The 24,620-nt window shown below is 41.1% G+C and overlaps 1 protein-coding gene across 2 annotated transcripts in view; it reads right to left on the bottom strand.

Annotated features, from left to right (window-relative positions):
• Positions 1–3,526: 3,526 nt before the first annotated feature.
• Positions 3,527–24,620, bottom strand: part of ZCW7 — a 57,493-nt gene continuing 36,399 nt past the window's right edge. Inside the window, exons 2-5 of one of the 2 annotated variants that reach the window (XM_089374969.1) lie at positions 6,734–6,878; positions 4,523–4,682; positions 4,185–4,408; positions 3,527–4,049 (exon numbers count right to left, since the gene is read on the bottom strand). In XM_089374969.1, the coding sequence (XP_089231095.1) occupies positions 4,037–4,049; positions 4,185–4,408; positions 4,523–4,682; positions 6,734–6,878 (542 nt within the window). In that variant the 3' untranslated portion in view covers positions 3,527–4,036. The remainder of the gene's footprint in view (positions 4,050–4,184; positions 4,409–4,522; positions 4,683–6,733; positions 6,879–24,620) is intronic. The other variant, XM_089374970.1, reaches the window with a different exon arrangement.

The following is a 24,620-nucleotide window of genomic DNA, read 5'->3' as shown; positions in this document are numbered from 1 at the left end:
TTAGCCACCAAGGTCTTCCCTCCTAATTGACTTTTTCTCACAATGTTTGAGTGCAACTAAAATCATTGTCTAACAAAAATTGGAATCTTCTTATTCTTGAAGCCATCTACCAATGTTAGGTAAAGAACAATGTTATCTAAGAGTGGGGAGTAGTTTTATTTACCATGTTGGAGTGCAAAGAACATGAGAGAACTTGTAAGATATAAAAGTTTTAAATTTCTTGAAAAATACTACCCCTTAAGAATGAGATCAAAGAAAAACAAATGGCTTTGTAAATTAAGTCCAACTACTTTAGTTGTTTAATTGGTTTTTGACAAGTTAAACAAAATGAATCAAAAATAGAAAGAAAGAAAAAATGTAAATTAATTTGTTTGTAACGTGTAATTTCAGGCTATCTGGGCATTACCACTATGCCACCTCCTATGCCAAAGCCAATATTTATATCATTCAATCTTGACTATGTCCACAATAGCCTTTGTATTCACACATCTCTTGTGCATACCACACCAAGAAGTTGGTAATACAATGTTTTTGTTTTCCTTCATTTTATAAGTACTTTATTTTCATTTTTACTACAATGAAACTCATTCTACTACATTGACATCCACAATCATTAGCCTTTGAAGTCTAAGAGATTGACAATGACAATATTCAAGAGTTTCATATTTCATTTGCATGTGTTCATCATTTGTAATTTATTCAAAAAAATTGAGAACATCATTAGGAATTTCCAAATCAGATTCAAATGTTGTAATCTTTTAAGCACAATTATGTCAATAAACAATACCAAATTATTCATCGAGTGCAACATCACTGAATTATCACATAGCTTGACATTGCCCCCAACAAACTGCACTTCTTAATTATATAAATCACCACACAACAAGAGACAAGGTTGCATGCAACTCTTGTTATTAAATTTGTGTCTTAGCTATTTATACAAGAAGCTCACAACTTTTAAATGGATCCATACTTTGCCATCAACCTATTTTGGTCAATACTATATTTCCTTTAAACAAAATGCAACTTTAACAAAACTTAAGTGTGATATCACTATAAGGTTCATTTTCATTGTCATTAAAATAATTTGAATCATTTGACAATAGAATTTTTAAACAGTGGATGAGTTTATTGATTAAATTATTTTTAAGACCAAAAGGGTTGGATCCAATCATGGAAAGCAGGGTCATTTTCACCTTCAAATAATGTTCAATTCCCATGAGGGCCTAGCCTAGAGCCATGGGACACCTTGAGGTAGTAGTTGAATATGTAATTGCACCCAAAAAGATTATGTGTAGTTGCACCCAGAGAGATTATATCAAATAGTCTTATGACCCGTGCAATAATAAGTAGATCAAAACCCACCTAATGTGCTTTTCAATTTAAAATACTTACCGTTACAACACACTGGGCAAAACATGTTATTTAAAATATTACAAAGTTCTTATTTCAATCTCCTCAATTAACTCGCATTCACATCAGTGATAATGTGTCGCACATAGTGGTTACAATGACATTAAACAAAACAAACTCATATCATGTAAATACACAACTGCTCTAATTACCCCGTATACATATATATATATATGAAAATCACTCTTTCAAATGATGATTTTTAATTTCGCTACCATATTTGTTTATATAAAATGTCTCTAGATCGTATTATATAAAAGGTCTCTAAATCATATAATATAGATTATAGTGAAAGGACGGAATAAAAGAAATTTGGAAGAAATAATATTTGATTGAAAAAACCTTGCAGGTATGCTTTTTTAAGTTTAGTTAAAAATTTCACTAGTAAGTCAATTAACCAATTTCTTCTACCTCATTTTTAATAATCAAAATTAAAATCTGGCTACCATATTTGTTTTATATAAAATGCCTCTAAATCATATGATATAGATTATATTGAAATGACGGACTAGAAAAGATTAAAGATTATATTGAAATGACGGACTAGAAAAGATTGGAAGACACTTGAATGTATGTTTTTTTTAAGCTTAGTTGAAAAATTGTAAGCCAATTAACGAATTCCTTTCTACCTAATTTTTAATAATCAAAGAAAAGAGCCACTTGACGACTGTTTTGCAAACTTGGTTGTTTCTCAAAGAGCCAGTAAACAAGGGGTGTTTTGCAACATTTAATAACCAACTGAGAACTGTTTGGAAAACCTGTGCCTTAGGCTTAATAAAATAAATAAATAATAACAATAATAATAAAAGCTGTGCCTTATGCTTAATAAAAACAATTAAAACATGCTTATATTTTGTCACTGAATTTAGGCATTGTTAAATAGCTTAATCTTTAATAGTAAAGGAATGTGTCTTGTAACAATTAATAATCAACTGTGTTCTACTGAACACTGTTTGGAAGACATGTGCCTCAGCAAAAATTCACTTGAAATTATTACTTTTTGGTCACTGAATTAAGATAGCCATTGTGAAATCATCACAACAGATTTAGGCACAATACAAATTATAATTAATTCAGTTTGATTTACCCCAAGATAAATAGTGGATAATTTCTGTATAAGCCAAGTTATAAACGGAATTAAGCTGAAGTGATGTGAATTATCATCAGACCATATAACATTTTTTAAGATAATAAAATTATTATATTCAAAAAAACATACAATTTATTTTAATATACAATGTAAAAGAACGCTTTTGCATCAACCACCTAAAATAAAATTACTATAGCGAAACTATTTTTTAATTTAATAAAATTATTATAGCCAAAATAACATACAATGTATTTTAGGGAAAATACACAATGTAGGAGAACGCTCCAATGAGGGACGACACCATAAAACTATTTCCTTAACATCCATGGATAAGATCTCCTAGATATCTACCTCTATTCTTGGGATTAGATTGGAGAGATTGTATATGCCAGTAGATTATATATGTTCATGTGTAGTATGTGCCCTGTCAACACATTTGCAATCTAAATAGGCCACCCAACCACTGAGTTGTATCATCACAACCAACATGTAGAACTAGTGTGTGCATTAAATCATATTTCTAATCAGATTTGACCTTGTTTTTCCCAAATTGAGTGTGTGTCTATATATATATATATATATATATATATATATATATGCCCTATATGTTGGTGGACGAACACATTCCCAACATAAATAGGCTGCCTTAACAGAGTTGTATCATCACCACCAACATGTAGAACTAGTGTGTGCGTTGAAGTATATTTCTAACTAGCATTGTCTTTGTTTTTCCAAATTAAGCAACCTGGGTAATGGAACTGCATTCAACACTATAGAATGAATCATGACAGAAACCAGCAATAAAATGGCCATGGCAAAACCCTAATAGTGCTCCTTTTTCTCTGGATCAATTATTATAATGTCCACAGAAATTTAAATATTTTATATTTGATAAACTTCCAATTTCAGAGATAACATTATTGATGTTTTTCAATGATTCGAACAATTAAAGTAATATATACGAGGTTGAATTAAAATTATTTTTGTGTTTGTCCAACGGACTAACCTGGCAGCCAACACATGTTTTCATGCAAAATGAGGTGATTGGGAATCCAATTGTTTCAAAGAAGAGAACTCGACATTCAAAAAGCTTCGGTCAATTAACTTCAGCCATGGTGCGGTGCATGTCATAATGTGTTAGATCTCAAGCTCAAAACTTGTGATCTTTGTATCGGAAGTTGCACCACTTGATCAATTTGTTTCTATGTTTTGAAGCAAACATATCAAACGGAAATATTTCTGGCATCTAAATAAAAAAAGACCAATTTCTATGTCGATATAAGAACACATCATTTTCATTCACCTACTCAAGTCCCTGTCTTTACATTTCTTCTCCAGAAGAGTCATTCTCTTGCATCTCTTCTTTCTGCTTTAAAAATAACCCCATCTAACAAACTGTAGACAAATAGATTACATAGGAATTTTTTCCCACCATTTGATCTTCAATCTTTCTTTTCTTCCCCCATTTTGCCTTTTGGACCTCCGATATTTTTATCAATAAATTAAGACAAGTTCTTAGAGGCAATTGCTACATTAACCTTTGTTCCTGGAGGCCACAAAAAGCAATTTAGCTAGAGCTCACAGGAACAAATTTCAGGGTAGCCAGACTTGAAAAAAACAAGATACATACAGCTTTGCCAGCAAGATACAGATTGCTTTGATAGCAAAATCAAAGTGTTACCTTGATGTATGATTTTCACCATTTATCCTATCTCCGTCGTTCTTTGAAAACTGGACTATGGGCATCGGGACTTCACTCTTAAATGTTCTGCCTGCAAGTTGTCTGCGCTCCATCTCTCGTTGTCTTTCTTTTTCATAAGATCTTTTCCTAACATTTGCATCCGTGAAATATCCCTCTTTATCCCAATCAATACGATAGTTTGCCTTCAGTCTTGAACCTTCCTGCTTCAATGAATACCCAATACAATTGTGTTGTTGAACAAAAAATATTATTGATTTCTGAGAGAAAAAAAATTATTAAGAGAATATCAATACAAGAATTTTGCCCATCACACCCACCTTTTGCATTGATCGACCACAAAATGCTTTGACAGCATTGTAAAAGCTGTCGTATCTCTCATACTGAACCCAAACCTTGCAGTGCAATGCAGATGTGATGTCCTTCCCAATGTCTTGGACAGCCTTGCCCAAATCATTGCTCCCAACAACATCAAGGTCTCTATTTAAATCACAAAGCAATAAAAAATATTATGATATTGTGGGGGAATCTGGACGTTTCAAAATCACCTAGGGAACCGGATAGCAATAAAATAGGCAGAAAATAAAACTAGAACTGGTTTTCTATTCGAAGCAGTTACACATACACATAATTGCTAAACGACAGTCTTTACAACAAACAACGAAATTGTGGACATACTAGACTTACACAAATTCGTGTACAGTCTATGAGCAAAAGGAATATCACCAATGCAGTAATGATGAAATAGAACTCTACAGCAGTCAATTATATCCACATGTGCACATCTAACACGTCTAATCAAAAAATTGCCAATAATGGAACCTTGGGAACTGGATTGTAGATCATTAATTTATCTGGTTTTCTGTAAAGAAGAGATCACCCAAAAATATACAAAAGTTCGTAAGAGTCTTGAAACTGTTTAAAACCATTAGTCAGGAATGCTTTTATCAAAGTTGTAGTACCTGCTTTAGCAATGTTATTTTCGAGTCTAGCATAATTTCGTAAGCATCTCTACTAGAGATCTTAAAAGGAAGACTTTGATAATCCTCAACAATAATGTATAATTTTAAACACAAATGCCTTGGGACAAAGAACAGTGTACCAATAGATAGTTTTCCTAAGAGATTTTGCTATTCCTGCTTCAACTGGTTATCATTACTGGTCCAGTGCATTCAAGTGGCATATTGTTAATCTGTGAAACTTCCTAAGATGCATAAGAATGAAACATGCATTCAGGCTATGTTGCTGCAAATTACCAGGCTGCAAATTTAATGGGACAGTATGCATTTGTTCATAAAGCCCGTAACACTGTTCTACCATCACATTTTCTGTAAATGAACAATAGTGTGTTCTTCAAAAATGTTACACATCTTACGCCTGCTGAAAAGCCAATTAGCGGCAACTTTTTGTCAGCAGTGTTTATGAGTCCAATTTGACAAGCAAAAGATTCAATCTGCAGAGATCTTGGATTTATCAAACTCTGTTTCACTTGTATGTATTAATCGTTATATCATTCTACCAGACAAACAATGAATAGTGTACCAGAATGAATAGGCCTTTCTTCGTGGTATATGGATGTTCTAAAATATGGACTCTTCTAGAGGATTTTTCAGACATGAATGGACGGTAGGGCAATTGCTAACAAAATTTAAATACCTGTTTGAAATTGTGCCCCTACATAAGAAGTACAGGTGTATACAAGTGCAGCCAGTAACCAGACTTGTAACAAACTGTCATTCTTTGCCCCCTGTTGCCCAACTTCTATGTTAGTTAGAGCCAACTCACATTTTCCTGCAGCTTAAAATTACACTATTGTTTAGAGAAGATATTGTACATAGTATTACAATAATTCTTCTAATAGCACAGTCGAGACCACATCCATTTTTCCTGCTTCCTGTAGTTGTCCGGTAACTTCAGAGTCCAGACACAGCATTCTTGGTTTAATAGTGGCTATTACAGCTGGCTATGTTTAGTAACGTTGATTAGAATCTAGCTAGTTGCAATTTTGAATGGATACATATGGACTCTTTTTCTAACAGCAGGTTAAGTTGTCCTGCCCACCAAGATAATGAATTTGCCCTGGAAGTTACGAGTCATGAACCTAAGCCTCCTATAATTAGTTGTTGCAGTTACAAAAGATCTGAATAATAAGGTATCAGTGTTCTGGGCCAAAAATGTTACTATATAGATAGCAATTGTAAAGGAGTATATTTTATAACTATGGATGTATATTTCATGACTATGAATTTACTAACACCTTTCATTTCAAACACTGCTATTGGCATTCCTTGTGCAATTAAAAGAAAACACAAAAGCAGAATGCATTACAGATAATGAAACATTTTTCTTACTGCTGCATTAAAAAAGAAACATACAAGCAGTTGGCAACAGGCAAATTTTATATTTCACATATGCCGTGTTATTATTCTCTCACTCACGCCCAATATTTAACATCCCAACTAAAACAATTACAAGATCCATGTTTACGAGAGAGCCTATGGATGAAACAAAAAGGTGTGGAGCTAGGTGACCTGATCTTGCCAAATTTCGAGAAAATGCTGTGCGTAACCAGAATAGAAACTTTTGAAGACACCCGTGGCTCTGAAAACCACCGCGATGGAATGCCTTCCAAAATAAGAGTATCTGGACGTTGCATCATATTCCTCATACCATACCCTGCCAGATAAGAACACAACCCGAATTGGAGGAAATGAAAAATGTGTTATTACATCTCAAGAGAAACGCACTATAAAAAAATAGTTTAAAAAAACATGGGAACAGATAAAAACACGTTGTCATTTTATGTGCCCCACCCATATGTTTGTAGCTAAGAAGAATTTAGGCTAACTTAAGAAAAACCAGCAGTCAAAATCGCTCTTGCTATGCCCAATCACTGCTTCTTGCAACTTAACAGTTTATTCAAATTTGCCTCCAACAAACTTGTATCAAAATTAAATTCACAAATATAATGGCCTTAATTTCAATTCCCATCAAATGAAAGGTGATTCTAGGTGTCTGTGATCTGCCTGTTACTGCTCAATACCAGGGGTCCTAGGAGGGGATCCTATAGAGCAACTGTTGATTTGTGTAGCTTGGGAGGTATTCCAAGCCCTAGTGTTTGAGGGTTGGAGGTCAAAGCGCCACAAGTAGGCTTGTGGGCTTAGAACCCAAGCCTGGGGTTTTGCACCCATAGATGTTTGGGCCAAAACTGTGATGAGTTTTCGACATGTGATACATGAGGTTGATAGCTCTCGGTGAGACGATTCTAACGAAATGAGAATCATCCAATTCCGAGTTGTCATTAAGGAGTTATGAAATTTGAAGGTCATGAGTGAGGTAACATGAGTGGGTTTACACCATATGTGTCAAGGTCGGCTTGGGTTAAATAAGCCTCTTGACAAGTTGGACAGCCCTAGAGTGATGTTGGAAGGAGCCCCTCTCTTTAGTCTAAATAGAGGGTGAGGGAGAAGCATTTTTTCATCCATTTGGTGTAACACATACCTTGAGGACAGCTTGTGGAGGAAGGGAGTTCTCTGTTTTGAGGCTGCAGCAAGGGAGGCTAGGGCAGCGTGGGTTGGAGAACTGTTTCAAGGGCTGAACAAGGTCCAAAGGTTGCTGTAGGAAGCCGTGATGTTTGTTGTGCTAGGCCTATGCCTTAAGGGCTGAACGCTGGCTTGTTTGAAGGCTAACGGATGGGCTGTACCATTGTTGGAGGGTGCCGTGAGCAGCAATAGTGCTGTGTGGTAGGTCGCAGGCCATACCACTACAGAAAAGCTAGCATGGGCAGATTTCAGGGCTGTCTTGAGCCCTTACCTTCAGCATGGAGGAGGAGCATCTCTCCTTGCCTAGTCCGCAGTTTTTGGAGGGCTGTTCAAGGACTGTTGAGAGGAGTTTAGGGCTGCAGCAGTATGACCAAATGCCCTAACCAGAACAGTCAAGAACAACAAAGTGACAAGCAGATTTGGAGCAGCGTTAGAGGTGCGTTGGATCAAGGACATTGACCAGATTTGGATCAGATTCGGAGCAGCCTGTGGGAGCCATTTGTTGGAGTTGCCTTGGGCATGAAGGAACTCCAACTAGGAGCAGATCTCACGGTGGATGGATGTCCTAGGTGAGGACATGTTGATGGAGCCTAGATTTGTGCAATAGCTCCTCTATTGCAGAGCAAAGGGCGGATGTGGAGAAGTCTGTTGGCAGTCGTGTAAGGGTCTCCTATGTGTGGGGATGCCCTAACTAGGTGCAGATGCTACAGCGTGGACTTGGTCACTCGTGAACTGTTGGAGGGCAGCATGAGAGGATCAAGTGTCGACGTGAATAGGCACTTATGGTTTGCTGGAGGACAGTGTGATAGTGTCCAAGTTGGAGCTCGGTGAGCAACACCTTGATGGACAGAATTAGTTGCGAGAGAGGCAGTTGTTGAGCACAAGGGTCTGATCAACCAGGGGCAATTTGTGGAGCCCGAGACTTGTGTGTGGAGAAGGAATTCTACAACAAATGATGGGTAGTCTTCCTAGCTCGTGTTCATTGTGAAAGATGGACATCTTGCAGTGATAGGTAGCAGTCCTTTGTGCCCTATGTTGGTCTTCATCGGTGCAGGACAGGAAGACCATAGTGGGCTGAAGTCCCTAAGTAGCTAAGGAGCAACAATAGGCAGATCGAGAGTTGTTCACAAGTGGAGTTGTGAACAACCCGACAGGAGTCTCGATGTTTTGTGGGCTTGATGGACAAAGGCCGACTAGAGAGCAGATTGGATAGCTGAGATTCAGTGGCCAGATGGACTTGGAGCATTGATAGAGACAGGAACTGCATATCGAGAGTCGCAGGATCGGCAGGTACAGGGTATGACCGAGGGGAGCTGAGAGTCGACTTCAACAACCAGATGGTCAGAGTATCTTCTTGAGGGCAGATTGGTTGTCGATGGACTAACACCAAGCCCCAGTTTGTATTCTTGTACTAGTGGATGTATGAGGGCCATTATCGTTGTTACGAGAGCCCTAGACTGTTGTATTATATGTTGTTTAATATAACGAAATTGGGTTGAAAATTGTAAAAAGTTGTATATATTCTGTGCATATGTGATTTATGTTGTTTATATTCCGTTGTGCATAGTATCGTTGAGATTCTCGGTTTGGTAGTGTCAGAGATTTTAAGATTTTATCCTAGGCCCAAGATCGTGGAAACTCAACATGGTATCAGAGCGTATATGAGCTACTTTGAGGGACAGTGAATCAGAGTGTGCACAGCGAAGCAACTGAGAGGGAGTTGTGGGTGTTTGGATCATGGAGTAGAGGGTTTAGCTGAAGACATGGAGATGTGGTCTCAATAGACTACATGATGAGATGGGCTGGGAGTTCTGGTGGATCGGTGGTGAACCTGGTGCACTTCAGTATGTTGTGTGGCGGTTTGTAGATCGTGGACTTCCTATGTCTTGTCATGGATGGTTGGGACAGCTCAAGGGTTTCTTTAGCATGGACGAGATCAGGTTGATCAAGATGGCTTCATGTGATGGACTACAAGTTGGCAGGCTAGAGATTGGTGGGATTTGCACGTGTGGTATTTGATCCAAGAGGATGAATGCTTGCAGAACTAAGCCAGTGGAGATCGTGTAGGCTCAGAGGAAGTCTAGCCTCAGAGGGAGCAACCCTATGGAGGTTCGGGATCTTTAGGTTCGGATGTGATGAGGCAGAGGCACTACCGAGACTGTCGAATTCATCCTACAGGGTATGTTGTAGTAATGGATGCCATATGGGCTAGTGTTGTCGAAGATGATGATGGTTACTTCCTAGTCTTGGAAGTACCTCCCTCGTTAAGAGGGAGTGTTGATTTGTGTAGCTTGGGAGGTACTCCAAGCCCTAGTGTTCGAGGGTTGGAGGTCAAAGCACCACAAGTAGGCTTGTGGGCTTAGAACCCAAGCCTAGGGTTTTCACCCATAGATGTTTGGGCCAAAACCGTGATGGATTTTCGACATGTGATGGATGAGGATGCTAGCTCTCGGCGAGACGATTCTAAGGCAACAAAAATCATCTGATTTCGAGTTGTCGTTAAGGAGTTATGAATTTTTGAAGGTCATGAGTGGGTTTACACCATATGTGTCAAGGTCGGCTTGGGTTAAATAAACCTCTTGACAAGTTGGACAGCCCTAGAGTGACATTGGAAGGAGCCCCTCTCTTTAGTACAGATAGAAGGTGAGGGAGAAGCATTTTTTCATCCATTTGGTGTAATGCATACCTTGAGGACATCTTGTGGACGAAGGGAGTTCTTTGTTTTGAGGTCGCAGCAAGGGAGGCTAGGGCAATGTGGGTTGGAGAACTGTTTCAAGGGTTGAACAAGGTTCAAAGGTTGTTGTAGGAAGTCGTGATGTTTGTTGTGCTAGACCGACGCCTTAAGGGCTGAACGTTGGCTTGTTTGAAGGCTAACGGATGGGTTGTACCATTGTTGGAGGGTGTCATGAGCAGCAGTAGTGATGTGTGGTAGGCTGTAGGCCATACCACTACAACAAAGCTAGCGTGGGCAGATTTGAGGGTTGTCTTGAGCCCTTACCTTCAGCGTGGAGGAGGAGCATCTCTCCTTGCCTAGTCTACAGTTTTCAGAAGGTTGTTCAAGGACTGTTGAGAGGGGTTTAGGGCTGCAGCAGTATGCCCAAATGCCCTAACCAAAACAGTCGAGAACAGCAAAGTGACAACCAGATTTGGAGCAACATTAGAGGTGCGTTGGGTCAAGGATATTGACCAGATTTGGATCAAATTTGAAGCAGCGCGTGGGAGCCATTTGTTGGAGTTGCCTTGGGCATGAAGGAACTCCAACTAGGAGCAGATCTCATGGTGGATGGATGTCCTAGGTGAGGACATGTTGATGGAGCCTAGATTTGTGCAATAGCTCCTCTATTGCAGAGCAAAGGGCGGATGTGGAGAAGTCTGTTGGCAGTCGTGTGTAAGGGTCTCCTAGGTGTGGGGATGCCCTAACTAGGTGTAGATGCTACAACGTGGACTTGGTCACTCGTGAACCGTTGGAGGGCAGCGTGAGAGTGGACCAAGTGTGGAGATTGGGCACTTATGATTTGTTGGAGGACAGCGTGATAGTGTCGAAGTTGGAACCCGGTGAGCAACACCTTGATGGACAAAGGTAGTTGCGAGAGAGGCAGTTGTTGAGCTCAAGGGTCTGATCAACCAGGAGCAGTTTGTGGAGCCTAAGACTTATGTGTGGAGAAGGAATTCTACAACAGATGATCGGTAGTCCTCCTAACCCGTGTTCATTGTGAGAGATGGACATCTTGCAGTGATAGGTGGCAGCCCTTTTTTCCCTATGTTGGTCTTCATCGGTGCAGCGCAGGAAGACCATAGTGGGTTCAAGTCCCTAAGTAGTTGAGGAGCAGCAGTGGACAGATCAAGAGTCGTTCACAAGTGGAGTTGTGAACAAATCGACAAGAGTCTCGATGTTTTGTGGCCTTGATGGACAAAGGCACGACTAGAGATCAGATTGGATAGTTGAGATTCAGTGGCCAGATGGACTTGGAGCATTGATAGAGGCAGTAACTACATATCGGGAGCCACAATGTCGGGCAGGTACAGGGTACGACCGAGGGGGATTGAGAGAGTCGACTTCATCAGCCAGATGGTCAGAGTATCTTGTTGAGGGCAGATTGGTTGTCGATGGACTGACACCAAGCCCCAGTTTGTATTCTTGTACTAGGGGATGTATGAGGGTCATTATCCCTGGTACGGGAGCCCTAGACTATTGTATTATATGTTGTTTAATATAACGAAGTTGGGCTGAAAATTGTAAAAAGTTGTCTATATTATGTGCATATGATATTTACTGATGTTTATATTTCGTTGTGCAAAGTAGTATAGTTGAGATTCTTGGTTTGGTAGTGTTAGAGATTTTATGATTCTATCCTAGACCAAAGATCGTGGAAATTCAACAACGACTACTACATCAAGGGGAACCAAGGGAGCGATAGCCCCACTATCACCTCAGCGAAAATTTCGTGCTCTTTATGGACTTTCACATATGGGAGGAGTTGTTGATTTTTGTGTAGCTTGGGAGGTACTCCAAGCCCTAGTGTTCGGGGTTTGGAGGGCAAAGCGCCACAAGTAGGCTTGTGGGCTTGGAACCCAAGCATGGGGTTTTGCACCCATCGGGATTTGGGCCAAAAACCATGAAGAAATTGAGCATGAGGAAATTTGAGGTGATAGAGCTTGGCGTGCTGATTCCAACGCTTTAAAGATCACTCAAGCCGGTGCTCTAGAAATGAAGTTACGAATTTTTGAAGGTCACGAGTGGGTTTACACCATATGTGTCAAGGTTGGCTTGAGTCAAATAAGCCTCTTAATAAGTTGGATAGTCGTAGAATGACGTTGGAAGAAGCCCTCCTTATGTGTATATATAGGAGGTTGAGTGGAGGATATTTCCTCATCCATTTGTGCAACACTTACCTCACAAAGAGCTCGTTGGAGAGGGAGATACCTTTGTTCTAGACCAGAGCAAGGAGGACAGGACCAGCGAAGGTTGAAGGGTTGTTTTGAAGCCAATTTAGGAGCATCGAGTTGTTGGAGAGAGGGCAGAAGAGCCTTGCTGGAGGGCCGCAAGAAGAGGGGGTTGTTTGAGGGCTTGTTTGAGGTGGACAGTCCTCAAAGGAGGTTGTCGTAGGCCTGTTTGTAGGTGTTGTAGGGTGTTGTTGTAATAAAGGGAGGGCAGTCTGCGTTAAGGGCTTGAAACTACCCAAAAGTCCCAACGTGGAGGGAAACCCTCTCATTGAAGGACAGTCGCAATTCTTAGGTGCAAATCTGGGCAAAAGTAAAGGCTAGAAAAGGGACCGTGATGATGCCCTAGGTTGCAGCAGTGGAGCAGACTTCAAACAGTGGACAGAGGTATGTATTTTGGTGAATGTTTGTAGGTGTTGGATCCTAGTTTAGGATCAGTTTTGGATCAGTTTATATTGCAGTTTGTTGGGAGCCATTTGTTGGAGTGAGCAAACTTCAAACAGTTGACAAAGGTATGTATTTTGGTGAATGTTTGTGGGTGTTGGATCCTAGTTTAGCATCAGTTTTGGATCAATCTACATTGCAGTTTGTTTGGAGCCATTTGTTGGAGTCGCCTTGGGCTCCAACTAGGAGCAAATCCCGCTATGGAGTGATGTAGGTGTCCTAGTGTGGACAGAGTTGCTGCAGCCTATGGGAGCCAAGGAGGTAGGGCTGATGTGGCATGTTAGAAGCCATAACCAATGGGCAGTTTCACAGTGAAGTTTGGAGACTAGATTTGTGCAATAGCTCCTCTATTACAAAGCAAAGGGCAGAGTTGGAGAAGTTTGTTGGCAGCTGTGTGTAGGGGTCTCCTAGGCATGAGGATGCCCTAGCTAGGTGCAGATGCTACAACATGGACTTGGTCACTCGTGCACTGTTGGAGGGCAGCATGAGAGTGGACCAAGTGTGAACGTCGATTGGGCACTTATGGTCTGCTGGAGGACAATGTGATAGTGTCCAAGTTGGAGCCCGATGAGCAACCCCTGTTGATTTTTGGGTAGCATCGGATGTGCTCTAGCTCCGAAATTTTGTGGAGGGGCTAGAACACATGAGATCTCCAAGACCCAGAAATCGTTTGGTGAAATTCCACCCGAATTGTATTTTATTAAAATAATTAATATTTTTAATGGGGTTCCTAAGTCTAAACTTAAGGAAAATTAAAATATTAATGGGTATTAATAAAAATATGGGTGAGAAGCTTCTAAGAGACGAGGATCAAGTATAATTTAATCTTAGCCATTGACTAGAGATTAGATCAAAGTCGTCGATTTCTCAATAGGAAAGGTATAAAGGAAGGCTTGGGGTCAGTTGGAGAACACACACAGTAAGAGCAACACTTGAGCTAAATCGAAATTTTGAGGCGTGATTTGCTGAGAATTTCGGAGTGAGCTTCTAGTGCAGAGAGGGGCAGTTCAATAGCGGGACTTTTGTCCAAGGCTGAGAATACATAACAAAGAGGCAATGCAACACCAGAGAGAGACAGCGCAACTCCAGGAGGGTGATGCAGAGGCTGGAGTGCTGACGCAGTCACTTAGAGACAGTGCTGGGGTTTCTACGAGGCAGATCGGGCATCAATTCAGCAAATCGATTTCTGAGCCGGGAAGGCTCACTTGGAGGGTGACGCAACTCCTAAAGGAGGTGACGCAATCCCAGTGCAGCGCTGGGAGCAGCCATCGCTGCACAACACTGGGGACAGCGCAATCACCTGTGGGGTTTGTTCATCCAGTTGCTGGATCCATCAAAATATCTATCTCCGAATAGAGGTACTTCTACCAGGTTTATTCTCTGTTGGGTGAGCCAGATTTGGCACCCTAGTTGTATTCAGAAATCTGCTTAATAATAAAACCCTCATATCTATTGCACGGTTTTCCCACATTGGGTTTTTCTAGGGACGTTTAGTCCAAAAATAAGTGTGTCCTTTGTGTGGTTGTCTCATTTATTTTTTTAGTACTTGATCTGTATATTGGTGTAGGCTGTAGTGTATTTGCATTAATATTTTCTGAATATTTCTGAAAATAACTTGTTAAAATGAAGAACACAAGTAGGTAATACAAATCAGTTTACTGCAGTAGGATTTCTAACTTGTTAGATTTAGAAATTTCCACATGGTATCAGAGCGATTGCAGATCAAGGAGAATTGAAGCCATCAAGTGAAAGGACAGAGGAAAATTTGTGCATGAAGACAATTGTCCCGAGAGACAGTGCAGTTTCAGCCCAAGAGAGCAGAGGAGGGGTGATGCAGTCACCAAGGGAGGTTCACGCAGACCCTGTGTCAACCTGATTGGGTGACGTTGTTGCTGCAAAGAGCAGCGCAGAGGTTTCTGGGCCAGCACAAAGGCTATTGAGTCTCGTTTTTCGGTTGTCGTGGCTAGAGGTGCAGCGCGGATTTCATCTGGAGTTGTTGATGGGGTGTTGATTCTGTTGGTGCATAACAGTAACTAGTGGGGCAAAAGGAAAGTAGAGGGAATCAGTTCCTTAGAAGGTTTCTTGCCAAGAAATCTAGATCCAATGCTCAGCAGCAGCAAACAAAGATCAGAGAGGGGTGGTTCGACAGTGATTGGCACAAGGATTTCCGTGAAGGAAATCGAAATTCAGAGGGAGCTTGTTCCTTAGAGGATTTCTAGCGCTAAAGAAATCCATATCCGAGTTTTGTTGGGGCAGCAGCGAAAGAGGGAGAAGAGAACCAGTTTGACATTCATTTGAGCAGAGATGGTCGTTAACGGACTGAGGGATCAGGACAGGTTGGATAGAGCATCCAACTTCGTCATCTGGAAGGCCAGGATCCTGGGAGTTTTGGTTAAAAATCGCATCAAGGATTATGCCTTGAGGACGGTTGTTGTTTCGGTTGATGTTGATCCTCTCAAGAAGTACGAAGAGGCTCAAGTAAAAGAAAAGTGCATGATCTTGGATGAGGTCAAGGATCATGTGATCCCACATATTGCTGAGAAGGACACAGCAAGGGAAATGTGGGAGGCCTTGACCACATTATACGAGGGAACTTTCATTCGACGGAAGATGTTACTTGAGAGTCAGCTGAGACAGTTTCAAATGCAGAAGAGAGAAGAAATTAATCCCTTCCTTCTCACGTTGCAAAGGATTTGTGACCAGCTAACTTCCATAGGGGTTACACCAGATCTTGAATTTATGGTCAGGATTGCCCTAAATGCAATCACTGAAGACTGGGAAACCTTTGTCCAAAGCATCTTGGGCAGGGCTTCTCTTCCCAATTGGCAGGAGATGTGCGCAACTCTTTGACAGGAAGAGATCAAACGATTGACCAAGGCATGACGCAGCAGCAAAGGGATCAGAATCAAGGAGGAGGAAGAGTAGGATGCGGCTCTCGCATCAGCGAGACAGCAAGGGTAGCAAAAACAAAAGAAGGACATATCCAAAGTCAGATGCTTCAAATGTGGAGAAATGGGTCATTTCGCCACGCAGTGCCCTCAGAAGAAGAAGGGAAAAGAAGAGAAGTCAAACTCAAAGGCTACTCCAGCGCAAGCTGACAAAGAAGACGATGATGATTGCGCCATGAGTGCTCATGCACCTCTAGAGAAGAGGTGGGGCGATATTGAGTTGTAGTCAGGAGGACTACATAAAGGGGGCATGATCCTTGAGGTGCCCAAACTCTTGGATCACATATGGCTACGGAAGCCCTTAATGACAATAACAGAATGACGAGAGTTAGTTGGTGCAAGGGATGATGGAGCAACAGTGGCAAAGCTAGAGTGCCAAAGTCTGAAGCAGCGCAGTAGAGTATTGCAGCAGTGCGGAAGGCACAGAGCAAATACAATAGCAGCGTAGTAGCTTCAGAGAGTCAGCACAGATTAGCAACAGAGGTAGCCTCAATGTCAAGGGTCATCTAGACTGACCAGCATGTCAGCTTTTGGTGGCTTTTCAATTGCTTACTTCTCAGCAACTAAGTTGCAGTGCAACAGTTAGCAGTGGCAGTGATATGGGCAGCATGATGCAGCACATTGAGAGGGAGTTGCAGTATAGATGCAGCAGTGACAGTGGCAGTGTCATGGGTAGCAGTACAGATTGCAGCAGCGCAATGGATGAGGGGCAATAGGCCAAGCATCAGCAGTGCAGTCGATGAGGGGCAGCAGGCCGAGCATCAACAGCGTAGAGGACCGATGTTGTGGATCAGTGTGATACTTCTGTTGGGAAGTATTGCTAGAGCACATTCCTCGCTAAGAGGGAGTATTGATTTTTGGGCAACATCGGATGTGCTCTAGCTCCGAAATTTTGTGGAGGGGCTAGAACACATGAGATCTCCAAGACCCAGAAATCATTTGGTGAAATTCCACCCGAAATGTATTTTATTAAAATAATTAATATTTTTAATGGGATTTCTGATTTGTTAGATTCATAAATTTTCACAACACCTTGATGGACAAAGGTAGTTGCGAGAGAGGCAGTGGTTGAGCTCAAGGGTCTGATCAACCAGGAGCAGTTTGTGGAGCCCAAGACTTGTGTGTGGAGGAGGACTTTTACAGCAGATGATGGGCAGTCCTCCTAGCCCGTGTTCATTGTGGGAGATGGACATCTTGCAGTGATAGGTGGCAGCCCTCCATGCCCTATGTTGGTCTTCATCGGTGCAATGCAAGAAGACCATAGTGGGCTGAAGTCCCTAAATAACTAAGGAGCAGCAGTGGACAGTTGAGAGTTGTCCACAAGTGGAGCTGTGAAAACTCGACAGGAGTCTCGATGTGTTGATGCATTGATGGATGAATGATCAACTAGTGAGCAAATTAGATGTGTTGATGTGTTGATGGCCAGATGGACTTGGAGGATTGATAGAGGCAGGAGCTGCAGATCGGGAGCTGAAGGACCAGACAAGTACAGGGTACGACCGAGAGGAGCTGAGAGAGTCGACTACGTCAGCCAAATGGTAAGAGTATCTTGTTGAGGGCAAATTGGTTGTCGATGGACTTGACACCAAGCCCTAGTTTTGTATCTTGTACTAGTGGATGTATGAGGGCCATTATCCCTCGTATGGGAGCCCTAGACTATTGTATTATGTGTTGTTTAATATAACGAAGTTAGGTTAAAAACGATAAAAGGTTGTCTATATTTTGTGCACTGGTAGATTTATTGTTGTTTATATTCCATTGTGCAAAGTAGTATCGTTGAGATTCTTGGTTTGGTAACGTCAGAGATTTTAAGATTCTATCGTGGAAATTCAACATGGTATCAGAGGGTATCTGAGCTACTTTGAAAGACAGTGAATCAGTGCGCATAGCGAAGCAACTCAGAGGGAGTTGTGGATGTCTAGATCATGGAGCAGAGGGTTCAGCTGAAGACATGGAGATGTGATCTTGACTGGCTTGGCAGCGAGATTGGCTGGGAATTCTGGTGGATTGGTGGTGAGCCTGGTGAACAATAGTTTGTTGTAGTGCAGATTGTTGATCGTGGACTTCCGTTGACATGTCATAAATGGTTGGGACAGCTCGAGGGTTTCTTTGGCATGGACGAGATCAGGTTGATCGAGATGGCTTCATGTGATGGAGTGGATATTCGCAGGCTAGAATCTTCATCGGATCGTGATGTTGCATATCCGAGATTGTTGGGATTTGCACAAGTGGTATTTGATCCAAGAGGATGAGTGCTTGTAGGACTAAACCAATGGATATCGTGTAGACTCAGAGGGAGCAGCCCTATGGAGGTTTGGGATCTTCAGGTTTGGATGTAATGAGGCAGAGGCAGTACCGAGATTGCAGGGTTCATTCTACAGGGTTTGTTGCAGTGATGGACGCCAAATGGGCTAGTGTCACCAGATGATGATGGTCACTTCTTAGTCTTGGAAGCACCACCCTCTCTAAGAGGGAATGTTGATTTTTATGTAGCTTGGGAGGTACTCCAAGCCCCAGTGTTCGAGGTTTGGAGGGCAAAGCGCCACAAGTAGGCTTGTGGGCTTGGAACCCAAGCATGGGGTGGGGTTTTGCACCCATCGGGAATTGGGCCAAAAACCATGAAGAATTTGAGCATGAGAAAATTTGAGGTGATAGAGCTTGGCGTGCCGATTCCAACACTTCAAAGATCACTCAAATCGGAGCTCTAGAAATGAAGTTATGAATTTTTTAAGGTCATGAGTGGGTTTACACCATATGTGCCAAGGTCAGCGTGAGTCAAATAAGCCTCTTGATAAGTTGGACAGCCCTAGAATGATGTTGGAAGAAGCCCTCCTTATGTGTATATATAGGAGGTGGAGTGGAGGATATTTCCTCATCCATTTGTGCAACACTTACCTCACAAAGAGCTCGTTGGAGAGGGAGATAACTCTGTTCTAGCCGCAACAAGGAGGATAGGACCAGCGAAGGTTGAAGGGTTGTTTTGAAGCCAATTCAGGAGCACCGAGTTGTTGGAGAGAGGGCCGAAGTGCCTTGCTGGAGGGCCGCGGGAAGAGGGGGTTGTTTGAGGGCTTGTTTGAGGTGGGACAGTCCTCAAAAGAGGTTGTCACACGCCTGTTTAAAGGTATTGTCAAGTGTCGCTCTAATAAAGGGAGGGCAGTCTGTGTTAAGGGCTTGAAACTACCCAAAAGTAGCAGCATGGAGGGACAGAGCCTCATTGAAGGACAGTCGCAATCCTTAGCTGCAAATTTGGGCAGAAGTAAAGGCTAGAAATGTGTAGTGTTCTAGCTAGGGTACTAGGCTAGACTCTAGATTTAATATCGACCAAGGTGCGTAAGCTTAGAGGCATGGTCTAAAATATATAGACATAAAGGATTGCTGGCCAAGTGATTATGATGTAGGCTACAAGGCTTCTTTACGGAAGACTGGAATATGTAGCCTATCATTCAAACACTCAGATTACCTTACTGATATACTTGATTACAATGCTTGTCATGAGATGCATTTACCAAATTAAACACTAAACCTAAGCACTGTGTATGACTGTGCAAACCTAAGCACTGTGTATGACTGTAACAATGATTTTAATCTCCTTACAAAGATATTACCCAGAAAACCCTTGTTCAGTAAACACACAGCATTCAATGATATTTACACTATATCAAACTATGTAGAGAGCATAAATGAATTGTGGAATAAAAACAGAGTTTATGATGGTGCTTTTACGAGACACACAGGGATCGAATCCCTTACAGGACGCACTTCCAAATCTCAGTGATGACTGTTCAGCATAACCATAAACGCAAACCATTCATAAGCGCAAACCATATACATGCAATAGAAATCAAAAGCTATGGAAATCGAAAGCTATGTAACTGTTATGCAAACCATAAGCTATGGAAATCGAAATTGAATCAATACCACTGTGCAACCATACGATAACCGAAATGCGAATGAAATAAATTGACAGTATACCGATTGAACGCAGGGCCCGTCCGCGTCCTAAGGGTACACTGGCTTATAATCGACCGGTTACCAAATCAATGCAAGAGATACACACGTCGTAACTGTGAATAGGTCTTAGTATTAAACTTAAAACTCTGTTCTGGAACGATTCAACGATTAAACATTAACCATTAACCGGACTGTATTTACATATGTATATCCACAGCCATGTCATTTCGACAATGAATGTACATTCGGCTGTTGCCGCTTTTATTACATCAAGCCTTTTCAAAATGTTTCTATGCTAAGTGTTTTCAAAAAGAACAAAAACTAAATAAAAATGGAACGAGCTGCTGTTGCTGCTTTTGTCTGCCAGAGTGCCCTGCTTTGACTTGAGTTGACCGCGTATATAGGAGGATCGATTCGGCTGGGAGATAGGTGTTTGTCCATGTTTGGACATTCTGCTTTTCGTCCATGCCTTTCGTTCTAGCCCAACTGCTGCGCCACATGTCAAACGATAAGCTCATTACAGGATGTGGGTACTTCCTGTAACCATTTCATCAAAAACTTCTAATTCTTCAACATAAAACCCCTAAATCAATTTCTATGCAATTTTAATAACTATAAGACTATTAATAATCAATTTTCAAGGATTCTAAGGGATATATGATGAAAATGAATGGATAAATGATATGTTTTTGGGAGGAAAAAGGGGTCTTGGGATGATACCAACATCTCTCCCCGACTTAAGGATTAGCATGTCCTCATGCTACCCCCGAAGTGCTTCCCTTGAACTCTGTCCCTGCCTGGATCTCTGCTGCCTTGAGCAAGGTGTCTACATTCTTTTTCACCTGGTTATCTTTCTGTCCCTTGAGCTCCTGCTTTAACTTTTTATATTTTTCTTTAAGGGTCTTCTTCTGATTGTACCACTTAGTGGCCCAGTTAGAAATCTCAGTTTGCTCAGTCTCCAATTCACTGATTCTTTCCTTTAACTTTTCATTTTTCTTCTGTGTTTCTTTGCTTTGCGCCCTGAGCATTTCATTTTCTCTTTTAATAACTTTTTCCAACATGTTAGCTTCCATGAGCTCTTCCTTCAATTCTTCAATTTGTTTTTCTAATTTCTTCTGTCTTTTAATAGGAGGTGGTGAACATTTTTCCTGTTTGTTATTGCTTTCTACCTCCATGTCAACTTCTGGTGCTGGTAGTGAATGGTCACCACTCTCAACATCCATTTGTGCAGGTGCATGAGATTCAAACTGGTCTTCTTGCAACTGGGCTTTTGGTGTCCTCCTTGTTCTTCGTGAGTAAGTGGTAAAAATTTTGTCTTTCTCAGCCCTCTTAGCATCTTCTTTTTGCATGTTCCTGGTCCTTATGCTGCCCACAGGTAGAGGTGCTTTGCTGGCCTTGGATACTGGAATTTCTTCATCAATGTCCCTCATAAACCCTGAGTCCTCTTGCACTTCTTCTTTTTCTTCCTCATCTCTGATTTGATTGACATTTAGGAATTCTTTCCATGGTTTCCCTCTTCTTTGCAATTCATGTTCAATGAGGATTTTAATTAAGCCAAAATGATACAGGCTTTTGTCTTCATTCCCCTTCTGCTTCTGGATAGTCTTGGCCATCTTGGTTAAACTTTGTAGCAGAAAATATGGCACACTGATTACACATTGTTTCTTCAAATGGAGGAGTAGTTTGATGTGGTATAGATAAACAATACTGTACCTACCTTCACAGGTTATGAATTTTTGAAGGATGTAAACCATTTCATCCCAAGGATGCACTAACCAGCTTCTTGGAACACCCTTCTTCCAGTTTACTGAGGAAACTCTAGATCTAGACATGAACTGTGTCCATGATTTCTCTTTAAATTGCTTGGTTTTAAAGTACTTCTCCCCTTCTGGGCTAATCCCTATTGCCTGAGCTATAGTATCCTCTGAAATTCTGAAGAAGTTACCTATTAGGGCCTTTTCTCCATTAAAGGTGAAGGCAAATTGCTTGGTGACTTCCTCATTACTTCCATGGAATTTTTCTAGAAATGGTAACCACTGTATTTCTCTGAGAATCTCAATGCAATCCTCATGGTATTGTGAGCTGTCGAACACACTCGGTTCGACCCTATTAGTCATGGTGGTGGCAGAGGGTCGTGCTTCTAACCCTTCTCTGTCTATATTCTTACAATTTTAACAAAGAAATTTCGAGTTGGTTACCTGGTGTATCGCTTCCTTCAGTCTTCAATATGATGCTCGGCCGGTCGATATGACTGTGATGGAAGTCAAAAATAGAGTGGTGATACCTTCCTCTTTCGGCGCTCACTGGTTTCAATCTTCACTGTGTAAATCGACCCAAATGATAATAATCTCCTCGGCGCTCCTTGCTTCTGATTCTCACTTTGAAAGTTATGGGAATCGAATGTGGAAATGATGGTGAGATAACCCTGTACTTACTTCACAACGCAACCATTCATTTTAAAAAAAAAACAGAGTACTGTACGCTTGCATGGATGTCACCACAAGAGCGCTGGTAGCGTATCTATAATGCTGGGCTATAATGCTGGGTAGTCCCTTTGATCATTGGGTACGTTGGGTGGTGAAGTTATGATTTGGCTGTGTGGAGTGAAATATATATATAGGCCGCTTTACATCTGTCTCTTCCTTTGTATTTAAAAACACAACTCACCACGTGCCCTTTTCAGTTGGTATTCGGTCGTATAGAGGATGTTGGTATGATTGTAGGATATATGACAAGGTGGATGTGTTGGTAATGGGTTTTAGGGATATGAATAGGTTGATGTATGGGAATGATGAGAATCGGTGGGATAAGGGGTGATAGGAGATTGATGTAGGTGTCCTTGAAATTAATCATAACAGTTCACAGTCATCAAAGTTACATTAAAAATCAATCTAGGAAATTAAATGTTTAAGAACAGAAATACATTACTCTTTTGTTGGTCGTTATTGTATTGACATGCTGAGTTGCTAATCCCCTTTTTGACTGTTCTTTTGCTTGTTGTAACAAGTCCTCTGAGGAAGATTGAATGCACAGGTCCTTTGAGAAAATTTTTGAAGATGTAACAGGTCCCTTTGAAATAAAATCATGACAAAACAGCTTATTTATTGAAGTCTGGCATGCTGGTAACAAGCTGCTGTTGGAAATTTACAGTGAAAATATAGAATAAGAAATCATGAAGAATTTACAAGGGAGAGATAAAAGTAACAGAACAGAATGGTGATGCCTCTCTCCCCGACTAAAAGTTTGACTTGTCCTCAAGTCATGATTCAGCTGAGAAATCAAACAGTGAACAAAAGAAAGAGAATTCATACCCGCCAACGAATTGGTTTTCAAGTAGGAATTCGGGGTTAGATTGTGCCAGATACTGGTTTTCACATCTAACCCATTATTTATTTATTTATTTTTTTAGTTTTTGTTTTATAAAAAAAATTTATTTTATTTATTTATTTTATTTTTTTATTTTTTTTTATTTTGTCTTTTTGACTTTGAAATTGAAAGGAAATGAAACTAAGGTAGTGAAACTGCAGCTGAGGGCTGCAGTATCTCAACCTCTCTTTGCTGAGATAGTGTATGGAGAAAATCTTGCTTGCTGATGGGCTTGTTGTACAGTTTCAGGCGATGACCATTGACTGTGAAGGAGTGACCTTCGCCATCAATAGTTTGGAGCTTGACTGAACCATTGTCATAAGCCTGAATAATTTCATAGGGGCCCATCCAATGGGTGGTGAACTTGGCTTTATGATCCTTGAATTTTAAATCAAAAAGTAAAGCCCAGTCACCTTCCTTGAAGTGCTTCTTCTTAATGTGTGAATCATGCCATTGCTTCCTGTGTTTTTGCATGAGGATGGTGGTTTGTTCTGCTTGTTGCCTCATCTCATCCAGCTGGTTTAACTGCTGGATTCTCTCTTTTTGTGCTTGATTCAAATCAATTTGTAAATCTGCAGCCAATTTAAAAGTATGGATTTGGAATTCAATAGGAAGCATGACCTCCTTACCATACACCAATTGGTATGGTGTAAATCCTGTGGTATCTTTCCAAGTAATCCTGTAAGCCCAGAGTGCCTCTTTGAGCTTTTCTTCCCAATTTTTCCGGTTCATTGCAATAGTTTTGGAAATGATCCCCTCCAAAGTTTTGTTTGTTGATTCCACCTGCCCATTGGCCTGTGGATGGTAGGGGGTACTTTTCCTATGCTTTATTTGGTACTTGTCTGTGATGTCCTTCATGAGCTTTGAGGTGAATTGAGTACCTTGATCAGTAACTATTTCCCTTGGTACTCCATACCTCACCAAAATCTCCTCAAAAAGGAAATTGACTACTGTGCGTTCGGTTGCTCTCACCAGTGCTTTTGCTTCTGCCCACTTTGTGACGTAATCAGTACATACTAAGATGTACTTCTTACCATTGGAGGCTGGGTTAATAGGTCCTATAAAGTCCAGAGCCCACTTATCAAATGGTTCTAAGTGAACTTGGGGCTGAAGGGGCATCTCATTGGTAGCTGTTGGTCTGCCCATTCTTTGGCAGCTGTCACAACTCTTTACATACTTCTTGGCATCCTTGAAAATGGATGGCCAGTAGTATCCAAGAGTAAGAA

The sequence above is a fragment of the Pinus tabuliformis genome, chromosome 8, assembly GCF_031772625.1.
Source record: "Pinus tabuliformis cultivar Carrire ecotype Pingquan chromosome 8, CPIR1, whole genome shotgun sequence".
NCBI classification, from domain to species: Eukaryota; Viridiplantae; Streptophyta; class Pinopsida; order Pinales; family Pinaceae; genus Pinus; species Pinus tabuliformis.
The sequence above is the reverse complement of the archived record's forward strand: the minus strand, read 5'-3'. Positions and strand labels throughout refer to the sequence as shown.